This window comes from Mycothermus thermophilus (assembly GCF_041956435.1).
Source record: "Mycothermus thermophilus strain CBS 625.91 unplaced genomic scaffold VTJ04scaffold_1, whole genome shotgun sequence".
Classification (NCBI taxonomy): domain Eukaryota; kingdom Fungi; phylum Ascomycota; class Sordariomycetes; order Sordariales; family Chaetomiaceae; genus Mycothermus; species Mycothermus thermophilus.
The window spans coordinates 190,955-207,889 of record NW_027191427.1 but is presented as its reverse complement, the minus strand read 5'-3'; the positions used below and the strand labels follow the sequence as shown (position 1 = coordinate 207,889).

At 55.5% G+C, this 16,935-nt stretch overlaps 5 protein-coding genes across 5 annotated transcripts; 4 read left to right on the top strand and 1 right to left on the bottom strand.

Moving 5' to 3' along the window:
* Positions 1 to 992: 992 nt before the first annotated feature.
* VTJ04DRAFT_70 (uncharacterized protein) lies at positions 993 to 8,140 on the top strand (the record flags this gene model as incomplete). The annotated part of the gene is made up of 9 exons (XM_069365279.1): positions 993 to 1,034; positions 1,162 to 1,180; positions 1,398 to 3,067; positions 3,142 to 3,206; positions 3,270 to 3,402; positions 3,471 to 4,361; positions 4,471 to 5,121; positions 6,188 to 7,307; positions 7,389 to 8,140. 9 exons carry the CDS (start codon positions 993 to 995, stop codon positions 8,138 to 8,140), a joined length of 5,343 nt encoding a protein of 1,780 aa, XP_069222680.1.
* A 1,580-nt stretch (positions 8,141 to 9,720) lies between these two features.
* Positions 9,721 to 10,801, top strand: VTJ04DRAFT_69 (uncharacterized protein; the record flags this gene model as incomplete). The annotated part of the gene is made up of 2 exons (XM_069365169.1): positions 9,721 to 10,011; positions 10,070 to 10,801. The coding sequence occupies 2 exons, from the start codon at positions 9,721 to 9,723 to the stop codon at positions 10,799 to 10,801; spliced, it is 1,023 nt and encodes a 340-aa protein (XP_069222679.1).
* A 592-nt stretch (positions 10,802 to 11,393) lies between these two features.
* VTJ04DRAFT_68 (uncharacterized protein) lies at positions 11,394 to 12,623 on the top strand (the record flags this gene model as incomplete). Its single annotated transcript, XM_069365058.1, has 2 exons — positions 11,394 to 11,883; positions 12,040 to 12,623. The coding sequence occupies 2 exons, from the start codon at positions 11,394 to 11,396 to the stop codon at positions 12,621 to 12,623; spliced, it is 1,074 nt and encodes a 357-aa protein (XP_069222678.1).
* A 127-nt stretch (positions 12,624 to 12,750) lies between these two features.
* Positions 12,751 to 14,645, bottom strand: VTJ04DRAFT_67 (uncharacterized protein; the record flags this gene model as incomplete). Its single annotated transcript, XM_069364947.1, has 5 exons — positions 12,751 to 13,479; positions 13,553 to 13,893; positions 13,984 to 14,230; positions 14,313 to 14,325; positions 14,398 to 14,645. The coding sequence occupies 5 exons, from the start codon at positions 14,643 to 14,645 to the stop codon at positions 12,751 to 12,753; spliced, it is 1,578 nt and encodes a 525-aa protein (XP_069222677.1).
* An 896-nt stretch (positions 14,646 to 15,541) lies between these two features.
* VTJ04DRAFT_66 (uncharacterized protein) lies at positions 15,542 to 15,970 on the top strand (the record flags this gene model as incomplete). Its single annotated transcript, XM_069364836.1, has 2 exons — positions 15,542 to 15,714; positions 15,850 to 15,970. The coding sequence occupies 2 exons, from the start codon at positions 15,542 to 15,544 to the stop codon at positions 15,968 to 15,970; spliced, it is 294 nt and encodes a 97-aa protein (XP_069222676.1).
* Positions 15,971 to 16,935: the final 965 nt, after the last annotated feature.

The window sequence follows — 16,935 nt, the reverse complement described above, 5'->3', positions numbered from 1 at the left end:
TTCCTTGTGTGCTATTTCATTCAGTTATCACGCTTAAGTTCGACTGATGGCGGCTCTCCTTCTTCCTCCGAATCCATAACCCAACCCGGAATCGCTCCGTGCCGGCCACTCTTCCAACGCCGAAATCCGGCCGGTGCCAAACGGGACGGAGTCCATTCCGCCAATGACCGGATCAGTCTCCGTTCAGGGCATGGCGGAGGGCGGAGGGCCGTCCGCGTGGCCTGTGTGCCGATCTCCCGACGAGCCGTCCCATCTGAAACCGGCAGACCCCACTCGGCAACAAGCGGAATACCAGGGAGAGAGCGCGGAGTCATGTATACGGTCGTATATTAGCGGCTTGTCATGCATGGTTTTGCATGATGTTGATGTCGTGTTAGTGCGGCCATCGCGGATAGAGCATTGAAATCAGTCCAACAAGCCCGAATAAGCCAACACGTCGCTGTGTTGATTCTGTGGAATACACGGCCAGCCATAGGTAGGTAGGTAAACTTGACAAAACTCCAGGTCTGATCGTGTGACTGTGGTCATCGCCATTGGGCATGAATTCATGTCTCAGCATGTCTTTTGTGAGTTGTGTTTTGGAGCTGGTGGGACTTTCAGGGGCCAGACTCTCTCACTGGCTGCAGACATCTTAGTGTTCCTGACGATTCCATAATTAGGTATCTATCCATGGATCTGGATGCTCTCTTCGTATCTGTCAACAAGATCTCTGACAAGAAAGCATCTTCTGTCTTGAAGGCGACTGGGCAATGCTCCGCCACGACCATGATGGAGACTGGTGTTTGCGGGCCCAATCATGACCAGTGCCGAGCGGACTTGTTTCCTGCTGGCCACTCATTGGAAGACTGCCACGACATGCGTCGCCTTACCCGATCCCCAGCCTCGGAATCCCATATGTCTGTCTTGGGCTGACATCGCAAGCGTTGAACCACGTCGCTCGTGAAACCCCTGTGTCAGGCTTCAACGGGCCGCACTGCCCTTCGTTCACAAACATGATCATGACGGCGCGATCCATCAACTCAACCATGAGTCCAGTAAGCTTTTCCACGTCACAACGGGGCCGGTCTTCGGGAAGGCTGTGTCACCAGGAATAAGATCCAGTGAATCCCTTCACGAAGGACAGGGCACTGTGGCTGTTCAACTCCTGACGAGATGCTTCAGGGGCAACCTGTGACTCTAAGTAATAGTTGAGAGTGAATCATTTGAATCATTTTTATCCCCATAAATAATGGTTTTGGTCTCCGTGCCCTCCGGAGGCACTCCTCTCAAGGTTGCTTCCCAGCTGTCCAGGCGTGGCCGCACTCCTCGACGAAGTCCGCCCCCATCTCCGACTCACGACGCCTCCTCGACCGCTTTCCAAATGACCGACTTTCCATCGTTTCTTTCTAATCTCTCAGACGCCGTCTCGGCGGCATGGCCCAACAGCACATCTGTCCCCCGCTATCGGCACGTGAAGGTGGTGCTGATGAGCTGGGACAAGGATGACGACCCGCAAATCCAGGAAGATGTCAGGGCCCTCGATGCCGTCTTCCGCGGCCTGTATCACTATGACACAGAAATGTGGAAGATCCCCTCGCGGCGGTCCGCCGTCGAGCTCTCGCGCAAGGTAGCCGATACCCTCGACGCTCACGGCCGTGAGGGGAATCTCATCATCTTCTATTACGCCGGTCACGCTCGCGTCAACAACACAGACCAGGGCAGTATCATTGTCTGGGCTGCCACCCGCGCCAGGGACTCTCCCGTTGTTCACTCGTCCATCCTCCACCCGCTCCTCGCCGAGATTGACTGCCACGTCTTGCTGCTCCACGACTGCTTGGATGCTCCGGCCCCCGCGAAGACTAGCAGCACGTTTACAGGGAACGGACTTATCGAGACTCTCGCCGCGGGTAGCATCGACACGCCCTCCTCTGAGGACGCCGATAGCAACGGAAACTGGTTCACGACATCGGTCATCCAGGAGCTCGCGCGCGCCGCACACACGGGCGCTTGGCTGTCCGGCGTCGAGCTACACAAGCGACTCATCACCCGGCTCCACGGAAACAGCAACGCATCGACAGGCATCTTGTTTCGAGACTCGCTGTACTCGTTTGTCCAGATCGACCGTCGTACCGGCCAGCCCATCATCGACCCCCCGACCCGTCGCATCCCGATTCACAGATACCAGGCCAAGCGACCACAAACCGTGCTTCTCGCGCCGCTTGAAGTCCCCAACAATCCCTCTGACGAGGAATCGTACGTCCTGTTGCATCCGCCGAAATCCCCGGTCGCCCTGGAGCAGGAATCAACCGGCCCCGGAGTTCTCGTGACATGCCGCCTCCGCGACCCGCGTGTAGACGTTGAACGGTGGCGCCAGTGGCTGGAAAACGCCCCTGAGCCGGCGCGGTCGATCCAGATGTCAGCCATCTACCCCAGCTTCGCGGCCGTGCTCATCGTCGAGCTGCCGCTGGCGGTGTGGGACATGTTGACGCCGTCGCCTGCCATTTCGTTCATTGCCTACACGACGGGGAAGAACCATATCTCTGAGTTCCGGAGGGCTCTCACGTACGACTCTGAGCAGGGGACGCTGAGGGAGGATTATGGGGCGAGATATGGACCGTTGGAGCAGTCGGAACGCGGGAGTGTCATCGGACTCAACGGAGGGCGCAGGGAATCGCAGCAGTCACGCAGCAGCGGTGCCGGCAACCAGGTTCGCTCGAGCGAAAACAACTCGAGCAGCTCGGATCTTCTGTGGCCGCAGGTGTTTGAGCAGCAGCGCACGGCGGTGTACCAGTTGGAGGATATCCCGTACTGCCTCAACGTCGCCGAGCTTCTGCCGAACGATGGGTCCACCAAGACTGACAAGATCCTGCGCGCTTTCGTGCAGGATGATGGTCCTGCTGTGAGGTACATTGCTGACGAGCTGCGGTCGTTTTGCGCCTCGGTGGATTTTGAAGCGTTGGCGAGCGGACGTGACGTTCCCCCTGAGCCGGTGGCCATCTTGGATGAGAGGGTGCTTAATTCGAGGGGTCCGCTGGGGAACGAGGTGAAGACGCTGAATCGCGCTCAGCTTTATCAGGCATTGATCGCGGTAAGTGGATGGTCTTGATATTAATATCCAGACATGTCCAATGGGTACAGGAATGGGTTGTTAACCTTCCACAGAGATCTCTCCCACAGCTGATCGACACCGAGACCGCCGATAACACGGCACCACGGAAGCGCCTCCTGTAAGTTCCGGTCATGGCTTACGATTAGTATGCGTCTTGCCATGGTGCTAACTTGGATCACAGTTACGTAACGAACCTGGACGCCTACAGCGCGTTGGCCATTGCGGCGACGGCTTCGGAACGGCAGGCCTGGGCTCTCCGCGACTTTGTGTACAACCACTTGACGCTCAAGGCTGGAGTTGATGTGAAGATTGACGTACGTATTATTATCAAAGTTCCTTCAAACCACCGAGTTGCCGAATCCTCACTAACATTCCTCGTCAGCCTTCTGCGACCAACCCCGAGGGATTCCACATCTCTTTTCACCTTCCCTTCCTCGCTTGGCGTCAGAGCCAGACGCCCTCTCTTGACACCCGTCTCAAGAGCCGGGCCGGTCACAACCAGAACAGTGAGTCCCTTCGACACGTCCACAATGTGAGCACCCTGGGCACCTCGCCTGTTGCTGAGGAGGATGGAGATGAGAATCCCACCGAACCCGAGCACCTCGCGCAGGAAGACGAGATCCGGCTTGGAACCTATCTCCACGAAGCCCACATCTCCTGCATGGTCGCGGGTCTCGACAACCGCCACTGGACCGCCTACGGCTTTTTCGACACGTACCACGACCAGGAGCGCACCGCCGACGGGCAGCGGCGCTGGAGTCGTCGCGACGTGTTCGCCTACCAGGCGACCCAGGGCGGCATGATGCGGGATCCGCTGACATGCGGGAAACTGATGCTGGCGGCGCCGGGAGACAACGCTCCGTCGTCGGCGTCGTCGTCGTCTTCCAAGAGCACCAATACCAACATCTGGGATGCGCGCGAGTACTTCTTGCATGCCATGCACGGGTGCGTGCGCGAGGTGGCCGGGGAGTGGAAGAATACGGCCAGGCAAATCCTTTTGGCCGTGGAGAGGGAGGAACGGCTCATCCAGGGCGGTGACGCGAACCATGCCGACCAGGCTGCCCAGGTGCTGGAGCAGCTGATTCATGGTCTGAGCGGAACGCTGTCCGCCTGGGAGAAGTTCCATGCGGCCGATCTGCCGGCGTATTTTGACCTCGGGTCCGCCACCACGAAGGCCCTCGTCCGCGAGATCGATAATGACATCCGCGACCTGGAGGCATTGCAGGAGGAGCTTCGCCAGAAGGCAGAGGCGCTGGAGAATCTCATCGTCAGGGTACGCCACAAGAACCACCTACCTACCCAGCCAACATTTCCCATTTTCAACCCTCCCAGACCCATCCATCAATACAGATCAATGCTAACCAACCCGTCCTAATCAACAGGTCCAAAACACCCCTCCCACCCCTCCTACAACCTCCCCATCCCCCCCTTCCCCTCCGCTATCCTTCCCCTACAACCTCCTCTCCCCCCTCTTCAACCCCAGCACACCCACGACATCAACAACAACAGCAGCAGCAACCCTCTGCCTCCTCCTCCCCATCCCCCTCGCCCTCGCCGTCGCGGGCCTTCTCATCCTCCTCCTCCCGAGCGATTGGATCCACGGTGCTGGCGTCGTTCCCTCACTAGCAGGAGCAGCAGTTCCTAATAGTACCTTGTCCACCACCGCTGCAGCAGCCGCGGGTGTCTTTCCGAGCAGGGTGCTGGTGACGCAAGCAGCCGGGACGGGGGTGATGCCCACTGCGGCAGCTGCGGTGGTTGGTGCGGGGAATATTAGTGCCGGCGCGCGGTATCTGATCACGTCTGCGGTGGTGGCGACGATGGGAGGGACGCTTGGCGCGGTGGTCGCGGGGTGTGTGTTTTTGGTTTTGTTGGGTAGGAGCGCTGGGAATGTTGCTGCTGCTGCTGATGTTGCTGCCGGGCATGGGCATGGTGCCGTGAAGGGCCAGCAGAGAGGTGAGCAGCAGGGAGGGAAATCGGTGCCTTCGACTCCTATCGATGCCCGTGAGGATGGGGAGACCTGGCCTGCTTGGGTGGTTAGGAGTGGTGGCCGGCGGGGGAATGGGAAGAGGACATCATCATCTTCGCCCGTGGTGGCAGATGGTGGTGAGGAAAGAAACGGGCTGCTGAGAGATGCCGCCGCGACGGCGGAGAGTACGGCTCGAAGGTGGGGATGGCATTTGAGGAGTTTCTCATGGTCGGGCAGGCGGAAAGGGGGTGGAGGTAGTGGAGGTGGAGGGTATAGAGGGCTGGGAGTGAGGGGGGAGGAGGAGAGAGGGTTGCCGTTTTGAGAGCTGAGTGGGATGTTGGGCAGTAACTAATAATTATGGTGTTCAGATGTTCTTGATGTTTAATAGTCTTGAATAGCTCTACCTAACCTAGGAGTCATTAAAACACGACCATGGGGAATGCCATGGCGGAGATTAACGCCGGCAAAGGGTTTCCTGAACAATGTGACATAATAATTACACATTGGTTGCTTCAAGTCCTTATCTTCTGATTTATTACGTTCATTTCTTCACAGCCCTTTCTGAATCGGCGACGATTTGTCTTGTTTAACACTCGGAATAGGACCAGAATGGCCAAACAGAGCTTCGACAACTCTGATGTCTCGCGCTTCCTGTTGTCGTGTGTGAGCCTCGCAGGATGCCTCGTTAATGCTCACATTGGAGTTGCTTGACGTGTGAAAGTACTGTATGTACATACATACATCCCTATTAATTAGAGGTATGGGAGCTTCAGCGTTATAAAGGTTGAGCTGAGCGGCTGACGACGGCGCTTTGCGCCACAACCCCAAGCTTGCTGGGGTGTTTCTTTTCCTAGCTGAGTTAGCGAGTTCCTCAGCTCGCTCAGGCTAAGAGCCTCACACCTCGCGCGCACTCATCCCAACCGCCTTCCACCCTCTCGACATTGGATATTACTTTGTATCAACTCTTTGTCACCGTTTCTGCTCCGTAAACATTCCAGCCACGGGCATCATTCATTCCAATCCCCCATCCCGGTCCCATGAGACTTGTCAACACCCATACCCTCCAACTCGAGGAATTCGTGGAGGACTCCATCCCACCGTACGCGATCCTCTCCCACACATGGGGTCCCCAGGAACTGCTCTTCGCCGACATGGCCGACCTGGAGCGCGCGCGCATTACCAAGCCCGCCAGCGTCGCCAAGCTCGAGGGATTGTGCACGCTCGCGCGGGCGCAAAATCTCAATTATGCCTGGAACGATACCTGCTGCATCGACAAATCCAGCAGCGCCGAGCTGTCAGAGGTTATCAACTCTATGTACCGTTGGTACGCTGAATCACGCGTATGCTATGCTTACCTCTGGGATGTGCAGGATTCCGATGAGCGAAGCCAGGTGCTTGAGCAGGTGGCTGGAAGTCGATGGTTTACGCGCGGGTGGACGCTGCAAGAGTTGATCGCGCCTAAGAGGGTCGAGTTCTATACTAAGATGTGGACCTACCTAGGGGAGAAGGGAGATGACGACCTGCTTCCGATACTCTCAAAAGCCAGTCTTGTTGATGAGTGCGTCCTCGCACGGGTAGTGCCTCTGAAGGGCATTAGTGTTGCGAAGAAAATGTACTGGGCGTCGAAGCGAGAGACAACGAGGAAGGAGGATATTGCATACTGTCTCCTCGGTCTTTTCGACGTGAATATGCCACTCTTGTACGGAGAGGGCAAAAAGGCCTTCATCCGGCTGCAGCAAGAAATCATGAAAACTACGAATGACCATTCCATCCTGGCATGGTTCTGCGTTGATCCGGACGAGTTGCCGGCGGACGGAGGGAAGAACAAACCGGCCCTCTTTCAACTTACCAACGGGGCACTCGCATCGTCCCCGCGGTGCTTTGCTCTCTCGGGGGATATCTGGCCGCTCGACCCTACGACCAGCGGCATACCCGTGGACAGATCAGTTATCCGAAGCACCGGAACGACGGTGGAGTTTTGGGCGGTCCGTGAAACCGTCATGGTCGAGGGGAATCTGGGGAAGACGGTGTTCCTACATTGTCAGTGGGGATCCGTGCCAGGTGTCCGTCCGATCCTCGTCACGAAGCGTGTCGAAGTAGGCCATGATGCCGCCTATGCTCGGGTGATGGTTTCTGGACAGGTGACCACCATGCACAAAACGGAGAGTGAATGGAAGGGATTTTGGGCTTTCTTTAACGATCTCCCTGTTGACGCACCTGAGGAGCTGCAGCCTGCTGATGATATTGGCGGTGGTAAGTCCATCACCCTCGGAATTGGATCGACCTGGTTATCGCAGGTTTTTTGCAATATCGATGAACGTTAATATTCATTAGGTCGGAATTCCCGGTTGGAACGTGTCCTGCTGAACGGGACATCGTGCGCGAACCCAGACGATCCCAGGACATACGGGGTCTATCCGCTTCGTGCCATTCCTAGCGCCCCCATCCGCACGCTCTGGATTCTCCCGGAGCCGGTGGGCATGTCCAAAGCGCCCTTCACCGTGCTCGACGTATGCCCAAGGAGGAGGTGGAACCACGGTTCCCATCAGTTTTTCTGGCACGAGGAGGAGATTGAGATCGAAGGCCCTCAGCACCCGGCCTCTTCGGTGGGCATGCTGTTGGGTGTGGCTCGCATCCGATTCGGTCCCCTGACACCCGTTGGACAAGAAAGGCCTTGCGGCACAGCTCTGGTGGCTTTTGGATATCACAGGGGTTCTAAGTTTCGCTTACCCTGGTGTTTCTTGGAAGTCGAAACCGACGGCCAAGCTGACCTGGCACAAGCTTACGCGAGAATTGTCTCTCAACACGAGAACGGATATTTTGGTCACGAGGACGAATATCTTTGTTTCGAGTTCAAGCCGTCGTCCGTGCCGGTGGGCGAAGGGCTGGTGCTGCAGGCGTTGGCGACAAGGACAAGAATCACCGGTTCCGACTATTTGGTCCTCCAGATTGGCGTAGTTTCTGAGAAGAAAGCTAGGTCGTCGCATTTTCGTGACCAACCGAGAAGATTTCGGGGCTGGTTGGGCAGGTGGTCAAGTGTGCTCAGGTTCGGGAGGTCGGAAAAGCAGAGCACGAGGTCGGCATGAGTAACAGGGTAAAGCGCCTATGACCAAGAAATTCTGAAGTCCAAGTCTTAGCTGCTTGGTGAGTCAAGGAGTAAGGGACCAAGTTGGAACGGGTCTCGGGTCTGTCTGACGCATCACCGAAGGGACAGAAGGTCCTGGGAATTCAATTTCACTTTTTTTCAAAACCCATTGGGTGTGACCAGCATAGCTCACCATTCCAGCGAGCAAGCACGCAACTGCTTTTCCATGAATTCCCCGAAATATCTATGCCACGGGCCAGACCCAAAGTCACTCAAGGAGACATGTCGGAAGCGGGAGAAAGTGGAGCCGCCTCCGGACCCGCCGGATTTCCCATCTCCTCGGAGCAAAGTGGGGCAGAATCGGGACCCACATCGCCGATAACCAGGTGGCATCCGGCGCCGTCTTGTCTCCTCTCGTCGCCGTCGAGCCTGTCCGGCCGGGACGGATCGGGGTGGATCTGAACGGAGGACCGGCCGGCCGGGCTGGATCATGACCGAAATCCTGCCACAAAAGCAAGTCAGTTGATCGTTTTGTTCGCCAGGAATGACGACCTCGTTTGTCTCGGCAGATGGCTCCGCGGAAATGTCCCGGCCCCGGGAACTTGGAAAAGGGCTGATCAACCGTCGCCATCGGCTGCCGACTGCCCCAGATCTCTTGTCGGCTCCGCTTCTGCTTTGAACAAACCGCTGTTTTTTCGGGCGCCATACCGCTTCGGGAATTTCTGTTAGCAAATCGGCCGTCTTGGTATACTTAACTGCCTGACGTCGTCATCGCAACCGCCGGGCCTTTCCTCAACGCCGGGAGCGAGCTGAGCTTTCATGTCCGGACTCACAGAGGCAATCCGACAATTATTGGACTGGCCGTCGAACATAATGACGGAGTTCCTATGCGCTGAATGCTTCCGAGACCCAACGGTGAAGTGATGATGTTACCGCAGCGGCGAATCCCCCTGCGTCCAGGATGGCGCCAGCTCATGCTGTCATGACAACAAGACTCCAAGACAAACATGCATCCGGTCATACCGGGCCACAACATTCTGGAAGGTTTCCGATCCCGACCGCTGACCGCCGTCCGCTATTTATATTCGCCTTTCCCCTTTCCTTGCTATGCCGGCATATGGGCTTGCGAAAGGGGCTGCGCAAATCCTGGTTCTTTGTTGTGGAGTCCACCCCAAGTCCGATCCGACCGGTCAACGGTATTTGTTTGACTTGTTTTCCTGCCGGGTTGTTGCTTGTACGAGGGTCTTTGACGGGGAATATCAGACGACGGTGACCACAGCTTCCCGCCTCCCGGAGCAGTGGCCGTCTCGTTTTCGCCGCATCAACGGTCCTATTTGATGCTTTGACATCAGCGAATACTCGACGGGGCCTTTTTCATCTCTTTTGAAGCCCAAATATCAATACCTTGACCTCGGATATATTCATACCCATTCAGGGTCTGAATCGTCTTACCGTTGAAGTTGTCCTGTTTTCACAGCGAAAATCGTCCCTGGCATTTCACATCGAGAGCATCCGCATTGCATCATAATAGTCCACCTCAGACATCAGCCATTCCTTTCCTCTCAACCCATCCTCCCCTCCATGGGCCCGCCCGGGCACCCTCCGCGCCGCCGCGGGCCTTTAGGATGGCACTTCGACATCGACGAATATCTGAACCCCTTCTTCCCGCCGTTCGTCCTGCACCACCTGCCATCATGTGTCTCTCACTTTCTTGGCCACCGAACCCACGCCCCGCGCCACTCCATCGGTAACGTCCTGATGATATTCTGGGCCGTCGTCGGGATATTTGCCAGCCTCGCCTGCATTGGCGCCATCAGTGCGTCCGTGCCGGCTTTTAAGGAGATTGGGGTCCCGACTATCATCGGGAGTTTTGTACGTCTCTATCTACCCCGCAGTAATCCGATGAGGAAAACTAACTCTTCACCTCCAGGGCGCGGCAGCCGTCCTCGACTTCTACGCCATCGAATCCCCCCTCGCGCAACCCCGCAACGCCATCCTCGGCCAGTTCGTCTCCGCCGCCATCGGGGTGGCCATCTCCAAGCTTTTTGCCCTCTCATCCAACCTCGACGGCCTCCGCTGGCTGGGCGGCGCGCTCTCCTGCGCCTGCGCCACCGCCCTCATGGCCCTGACGGGGACCGTCCACCCCCCGGCCGGCGCGACCGCGCTTATGGTCGTCGTCGACCCGAGCATGTCGGCCCTGGGCTGGTTCGTGTTTGCGCCCATCGCGCTGGGGTGCGGGGCTATGCTTGTCGTTGCATTGTTGGTGAACAACATCCAGAGGCGGTTTCCGTTTTATTGGTGGTCGCCTGGTGAGACGGGGTTGTTTTGGCGCCGGTGGTGGGAGAGGAGGATGGAAGGCGAGAAGGAGCAAGGACAGGAGGCTGAGAAGGGGCGAGGCTTTGGAGGGAAGGATATGTTGGAGGCAAGGAGGGATGGGAGGGCTGGACAGAGGCCACTTGGCGCAGAGAAGGGGGGTGATTCAAGTGATAGTTTGGTTGGGGACCCCGAGGCTGGCCAGGGGCGGTTGTCTAGGACGGTGTCGGTTTTGAGGGGCAGAAAAGGAGAGATTGTTATCCGGCGAGGTCACGTCATCATTCCAGAAGGCCTAGAGTTGAGGCCGGAGGAGATATTGTCTCTAGAAACGCTGAGCGAGCGACTGTGATAGACCTAGACAATAGAGTGACAACACTAGGCACCTATTCAATAATTGGCATTCACTAGAGTCCAATGCAGCCTAGACTGCTATTGATGCTGCTAACGACCGCCCATGAAGATCCCTTCTGCTCTGGGACAGCGGCCGACGGCAGCGAGGCCCGGCATCTGAAGTGCTGAAAAGTCATGCAACCACGGCAAATGTGAGAGTGAGATGACATGCCGGCAGGATATAGTGGCAATAGTGTGCTGACATGCACATCGGACGTGCCTTGCAGATGTCGTGAAACACGGGAAGCGGGATTCTACTTGACAAAAAAGTTGCAGAATGAGGGGGAACCTGCATCAGCCGTACATTCTGCACTTTTGCTTGCCTCGCGGAATATCATCCGAGTCAATAGTACCTCCCAGCTCCAAGCTATTGACGCGGCTGGTATGCGGAGAGGCACGCTGATCGGTTTCACCGGCCACTATAATGTTCTCAATCTTGTGTATAAAGTAAGACCATGACAACCATCGACGTCGGTAATAGCAAGCTCCATCCCCAGTTCTGCGTGAGCTCTACATCGCGAAAACCTTGCAGGCCTACTCTCACGGACGCCATGCTGACCCTCTCAACCGCTCTGCCTCTCCTGGGGCTGCTGGTCGCTCATCTCTCGACGCCCGCCCAAGCCCAGAAGGGGAAGGGGAAGGGGAAGGGGAAGGGCAAAGACGATACCATCACCAAGCCCATCATGCTCCGCCAGTCGGGCGGCTTCACCATCGGCGGTAAGGTCATCACCCATCCGACAAACCCCAGCATGACCCAGCACTGCGACCACGGTTACGTCGAGTATTTCACGCCGTGGACGCCGCGCAAGACGGGCATCTTCATGTGGCACAGCTCGAGCACACAGACGTTCCAGAACCGCTGGGACGGCGGCGAGGGGTTCAAGGACAAGTTCCTGCGCCGCGACTATCCCGTGTTTCTCTGGGACGGTCCGCGCGTGGGCAGGGCCAATTGGGCGTGCGAGCCGACCGAGTACGCGCCGGATTATAGGGACCAGATCAACTTCTGGGCGTGGAACTTTGGGCCGGAGTATCCGAATTGGTGTAAGAAGCATCCCGTTTCTGTCCCTCTCCTCTGTCTATCTCGACCCGACACTCCCGGCTCTTCTGGTCTCAGTGAGACAATGCAATTATTCTCGGTCGAGGTGTCATGCCAGACTCAGATATCAGCTTAATAATAATAATCTTCCTTACAAACAGGGTCCGACGTCCAATTCCCCACCGACGACACTGAAGCCTGGCGCGTCGCCACCAGCGCGCGCTACGTCGAGTACGACACCATTTTCAACGTTCACCTTGAGACCGACACGGCCGCCGTCGCCGTCGACTCGGGCAAGCTGGGCGACAGCATCGTCATCCTTGGCAACTCGGCGTCCGGGCTGCGCGCCCAGCTGACAGCAGTCAAAAGCAACTCGTCCCGCATCAAGGGCATCGTGGCGTACGAAGGGTACGGGTGCGTCTTCCCGGACAACGCCGGGGTCGAGCCCGGGGATGCGTTTGGCCCGTTTGTCGTCCCGCTGGAGGATTTCAAGAAACTGGCCAAGATTCCGATCCAGTTTCTTTGGGGGGATCATAGGGACGAGAGTTTTGAGTATTTGAATATGTCAAGGCAGGCGGCGGAGTGGATTAATAGGTATGGTGGGAATGCGCAGGTGATCAAGTTGGGGGAGGACTTGGGGATGAAGGGCACGACGCATATTCCGTTTGCTGATATGGACAATGAAGAGGTTGCGGTGTTGTTGGAGGACTTTTTGAAGGAGAATAACCTGGATAAGTATGCATAGAGGCTGTCATTTTTGACATTTCATTGGCACGATGTTCTACTTCTAATATTCAGGAATCTATCTGCTCGTATCTCCGTCTACTTATTGTGACCCTCTTTTCATTCCTCCCTCCTTGCCGTTCCCCCTTTTAATGCTCTTCGACCCTCGCCTCCTGCCTCATCGAAATCCTCAACTCAATCCAATCCAAAATCCCCAAGGCCTGACGCGCCGAAATGCGGTCCTCTGGCCGATATCGCATCAGCCCTCGGATGATGAATATCAGGGGTTTCAACTCCTTCGGAACGTACTGCCGGAACTGAGACACTAACCTTCTGGGCCAGTCTCTCCTCGCGGCATGTGAGGTGTCTAATAGCTGTGACTGCTGGGCGAAATTTCCATCTGCCGTAGATTCCGTATCCGATTCCCAATCTTGGAGTATGCCCCGTAACCGGCTGTGGGAGGGGCGGGTGCTCGCGGTGTGATATGAGCCTACTGTTGAGTCTGAGTCCGAATCTGACTCTTCAATGGGCTCGAGTAATGCGGCTCGGTGAGGGGGGTTGCTCGAAGTATTCAGGGAGTTGGATTCGGCGCCAGCATGTGAGTCTGAACTCGACTCTGAGTCCGACTCCCAATCCGAGTCTGAGTCCGAGTCCGAGTCCGTGTCCGTGTCTGAGTCTGAGTCGAAATCGCGTTCAAAACGGTTAAGCCACTCGCATGTCCACGGATCTTCGACCCTCATATCCTCCTGCTGGGCCCGCCATTCTGTGGGCATGTCGTCCCAGCCGAGGAACTCCACCATGTTCACGATAGACGTCACTGGGTCGCCAGCGGGTGCTATGGAGTGGTAGGGGAGCACGCCCACGATAAGGGTATAGAGCTGGCAAGTACCGATTAGCATTGGTGTCGCTTAACTAATACGTGGTGCAGCCTAGGACTATCAACGTAATTACCGTATATCCCGACTGCCACAAATCCACTCGCCAGTCAAACTTCCCAGTGAAAATGATCTCTGGAGCAGGAGTGTGAATGTCTTCCCTGAGGCGCGATGGGGCCTCATGCTGTCGAAAGACCTGGCTCAAGCCGACGATCCTCGCGTCCTGAAGCGCCTCACCCTTCCACTCCGTCCACCTGGGCGTCTTGTACCGGTGCAGCGGCGCAGATTTAGGAAAAGGCCCGAAGCTGAGAGGCGGGTTTCGCGTGACCGTCGGCTGGCCCATTTCTTTGAACAACGCCTTGGCTGTCATGTGCTTGGCTCCGTGGTAGGTGAAGACCACGTTTGCTGGGGTAAGTGCTGTGAAGATTCTCTCGTCAGTAACCACGGTGCTCACCCCTGGGTTTCCTTCGATCTGGGTTGTTCTTCAGAAGATCACGCTCAGCTCACCTCCATGAGCATAGCCCGCCTGGTGCAAATCGTCCAGCGCTTGGAGGATCTGGCGTGTGATCCGAAGAATGGTCCTCTGATCAATATCCTCTTCTTTCCCATGATAGTCCTCCCGATACCCGTAGTAGTAGGAATTTGTGAGATAGTAGAGATTTGGACCCAGGAGCTCAAACACCAGGCACAAATGTCTCCCGTTTGAACCCTCGTGGTAAAAGGTCTCAAAGAGGCGCTCGAAATGACGGTTGATCTTGAGGTTTTTGAAAGTTTCGTGTGTTATTCAGCTCCCGGTGGGTGTTGCTGAGCCCTGACATGATAATCTTGAGGGCTACCCATTGATCGTTCCTGGAGATGGCATTTTGTCAGCTATTACTCGCCGAGTCAAACAGCGGAACTTTCACGCATATGTGAACTTACTTCTCGTCCCGGGCAAGCCACACCGTTGAACACTGGCCATGCCCCAGCTTGCCATGAACGGTGTAGCGTCCGTCCATGAATGAGTCACCCAGGTAAACCGGGTGATGGCCCCCCGATGTGTAAGACGCAATGGACTCGTGGTCTTGCATCATGTCAGTGATGATGCGTGCCTCGCGACCTCCAGTCTTGAGACAACCGATGGCCAAGACGCCCGAGACTTCGTCACGGAAAGACGATAACTCGTCCATAATTCTGGCGACAACTGCTGATCAGTTTTGAATTAGCTTTGGATGGAGGTAAACACAACAATTTGATTGTACGAGTATGGTGAACGCGTTGAGGAAGGTGTTAGACAGGAAGTAGGATGCGCTATATCGTACTTGAGGCAAGCAGTGACATGATCTGCACAGATCTCATATGACTCATTCTCAGTTGGTGGCCCGAGCTAGCTTTTATGATGTGTTCTACTGTGAAGCACTCTCTGTGTCTGGCGCCTCGATCTTCAAACTTGATGCCTGGGTTGGGTGGCAAACGGTCAGCGTGTAAAGGTGTCATCATCACCTCCGTTTGTGAAATACGTCAATATAGCATTGTTAATTAATGAAAAGGCATGATTGTCTCTCAGGTGATAGTTACCTGAAGCTTATGATTAGCATTTGAGTTGATCTGAATCCCTCTTAATGTGAGATTGTAATAATACGTGGTCCCAATGGGCGCTTAAGGGAGGCAAGCCAGGCAGGTCAGACAGGTTCTAGCTACTCACCTCTACCTGCCCAGGACTAGCTTCCCATCCGAGAAAACTGGCAACTTGGATAGGTACTGCAGTCTTGAAACTCGTAAGCTCCTGCCGGAGACTTAATAGAGAAACCCAGACCCGTCACCTAAGAGGTTAAGGAGACTGCAGCCCGGGTTTTACAGGTTTGTTCTCTACGATGAACGGCACAATGGGGAGCGAGAACATAGGTATCTGGTATCCATGATAAGAACGGTTGAGTTCCCCCGCGCTTGTCTATGGAACAGCATTTTCTTTGCAGCGTCTTGTCAACACCAGCATTCTTTCAGTGCGAGGCTTTCGAGTCTTCTTCACAGCGGAATATTCTTTCAATGCTTCATTTTTTATTCTCCCTTTCAAGTTATTATCTTCATGACCAAGCGCATTAAGGTCAAATATCTTAGCCACGACACAGGGGTCGCCAACTTCCGCCGCGACCATGGAGACGCCTTCGAGGCGTGGGTGAAGCGCCGTCGCAATCTTGTTTTTGCCGTGCCTGATGGGGAGCCTCAACCCCGAATCAGATTTGATCAAGCATTGGTCATGTGAGTAGCCCCCAAACACCCAGGATTAACTACAACAATACTACTAGACTACTAGGCTAGCCCAGTTGTTGTTTTTACCACACGCCCACACGTATGAGCTGCGTCAATGCCGCTAACAATACTCCACTCTCATAGGAACAATTTACATGGCAAAAACAACACGACTTCTTGGGACCGAAACCCCTCGGCCCACGCCACGGTCGAACTCAGCAATGAGGAGCTGAGGGATGCGGGCAAATATTATGTCCTCCATTAGCACAAGGTTGGACCTTCAGTCATCGCACCCCGCCCCAGGACCACCACCTAAATCGTCTTTCAAAAAGGCGTGGTTCTGGGGTCCCAGGTCGCCGCCTTTGTGACGCGACTGGGAGCTCCTCGGCAGTGGCGTAGGCGGTGGGTTTGGGGGGGAGGGGGCCAAAAGGGGGCGCCCCTAGGCGACGGTGGATTTTGAGGACACTAGGTTGGCAGCGAAACGACTCCTTTATTTTGTTTTGGTTTGTTTGTTTGTTTGGGCCAATGGCTTTTGTCTTTTGTTGATTCTCAAGAGGTGAGGTGGGAATAGGGTAGCGAATACTATCATCAACTCCGTCTTCACCTTGGTTCTCACCTTGATTTACAATGTGTGTTGTAATACCAGAGTCAGATCAAGGAGGAGCGTTAAACCGTGAGGGTGACTTAGCAGAGATTTTTGTTACCTTCAACCTCTGTCCAGTAATATCCTAAGGACAAGCTGCGGCTTGACAAAGTATTAACGACGTTTCCCAAAGCTGGCTTTAGGACTTACACAGTAGCGTTCTGGCATTACGGGTACTCCGTAGTCTTACACAAAGAATCACTGTTTCTGCTTACTTCGTAGGTGTTCTGCTTCCATAACCCTTCCATGGTCCATAGTCCATACACAGTTGACAAATCTGCAGCACATTACCAACCGGCTAATTCCCATGCATTCATGCATCTGCCACCCGCCCAACCGGCCGGCTGACATCGCCACCACCACCGTGTCCAACCAGACAGAAACCTACTTCTTCACTCGGCAAGTAACACAAGACCTGGAAAGACGGGAGCGTCATCCGTCATCGGTGATTATCAGTCGGCCCGAGCTTGATGACAGATGCACGCCACACTTTCCCGATGTCTGGAACGGCTAGCCAGGTAGCGTACAGGTAAGGTACCTGACCCAGATTCCAACCTACTGGACCAAAGGTCGTCAAGGTGTGGTTC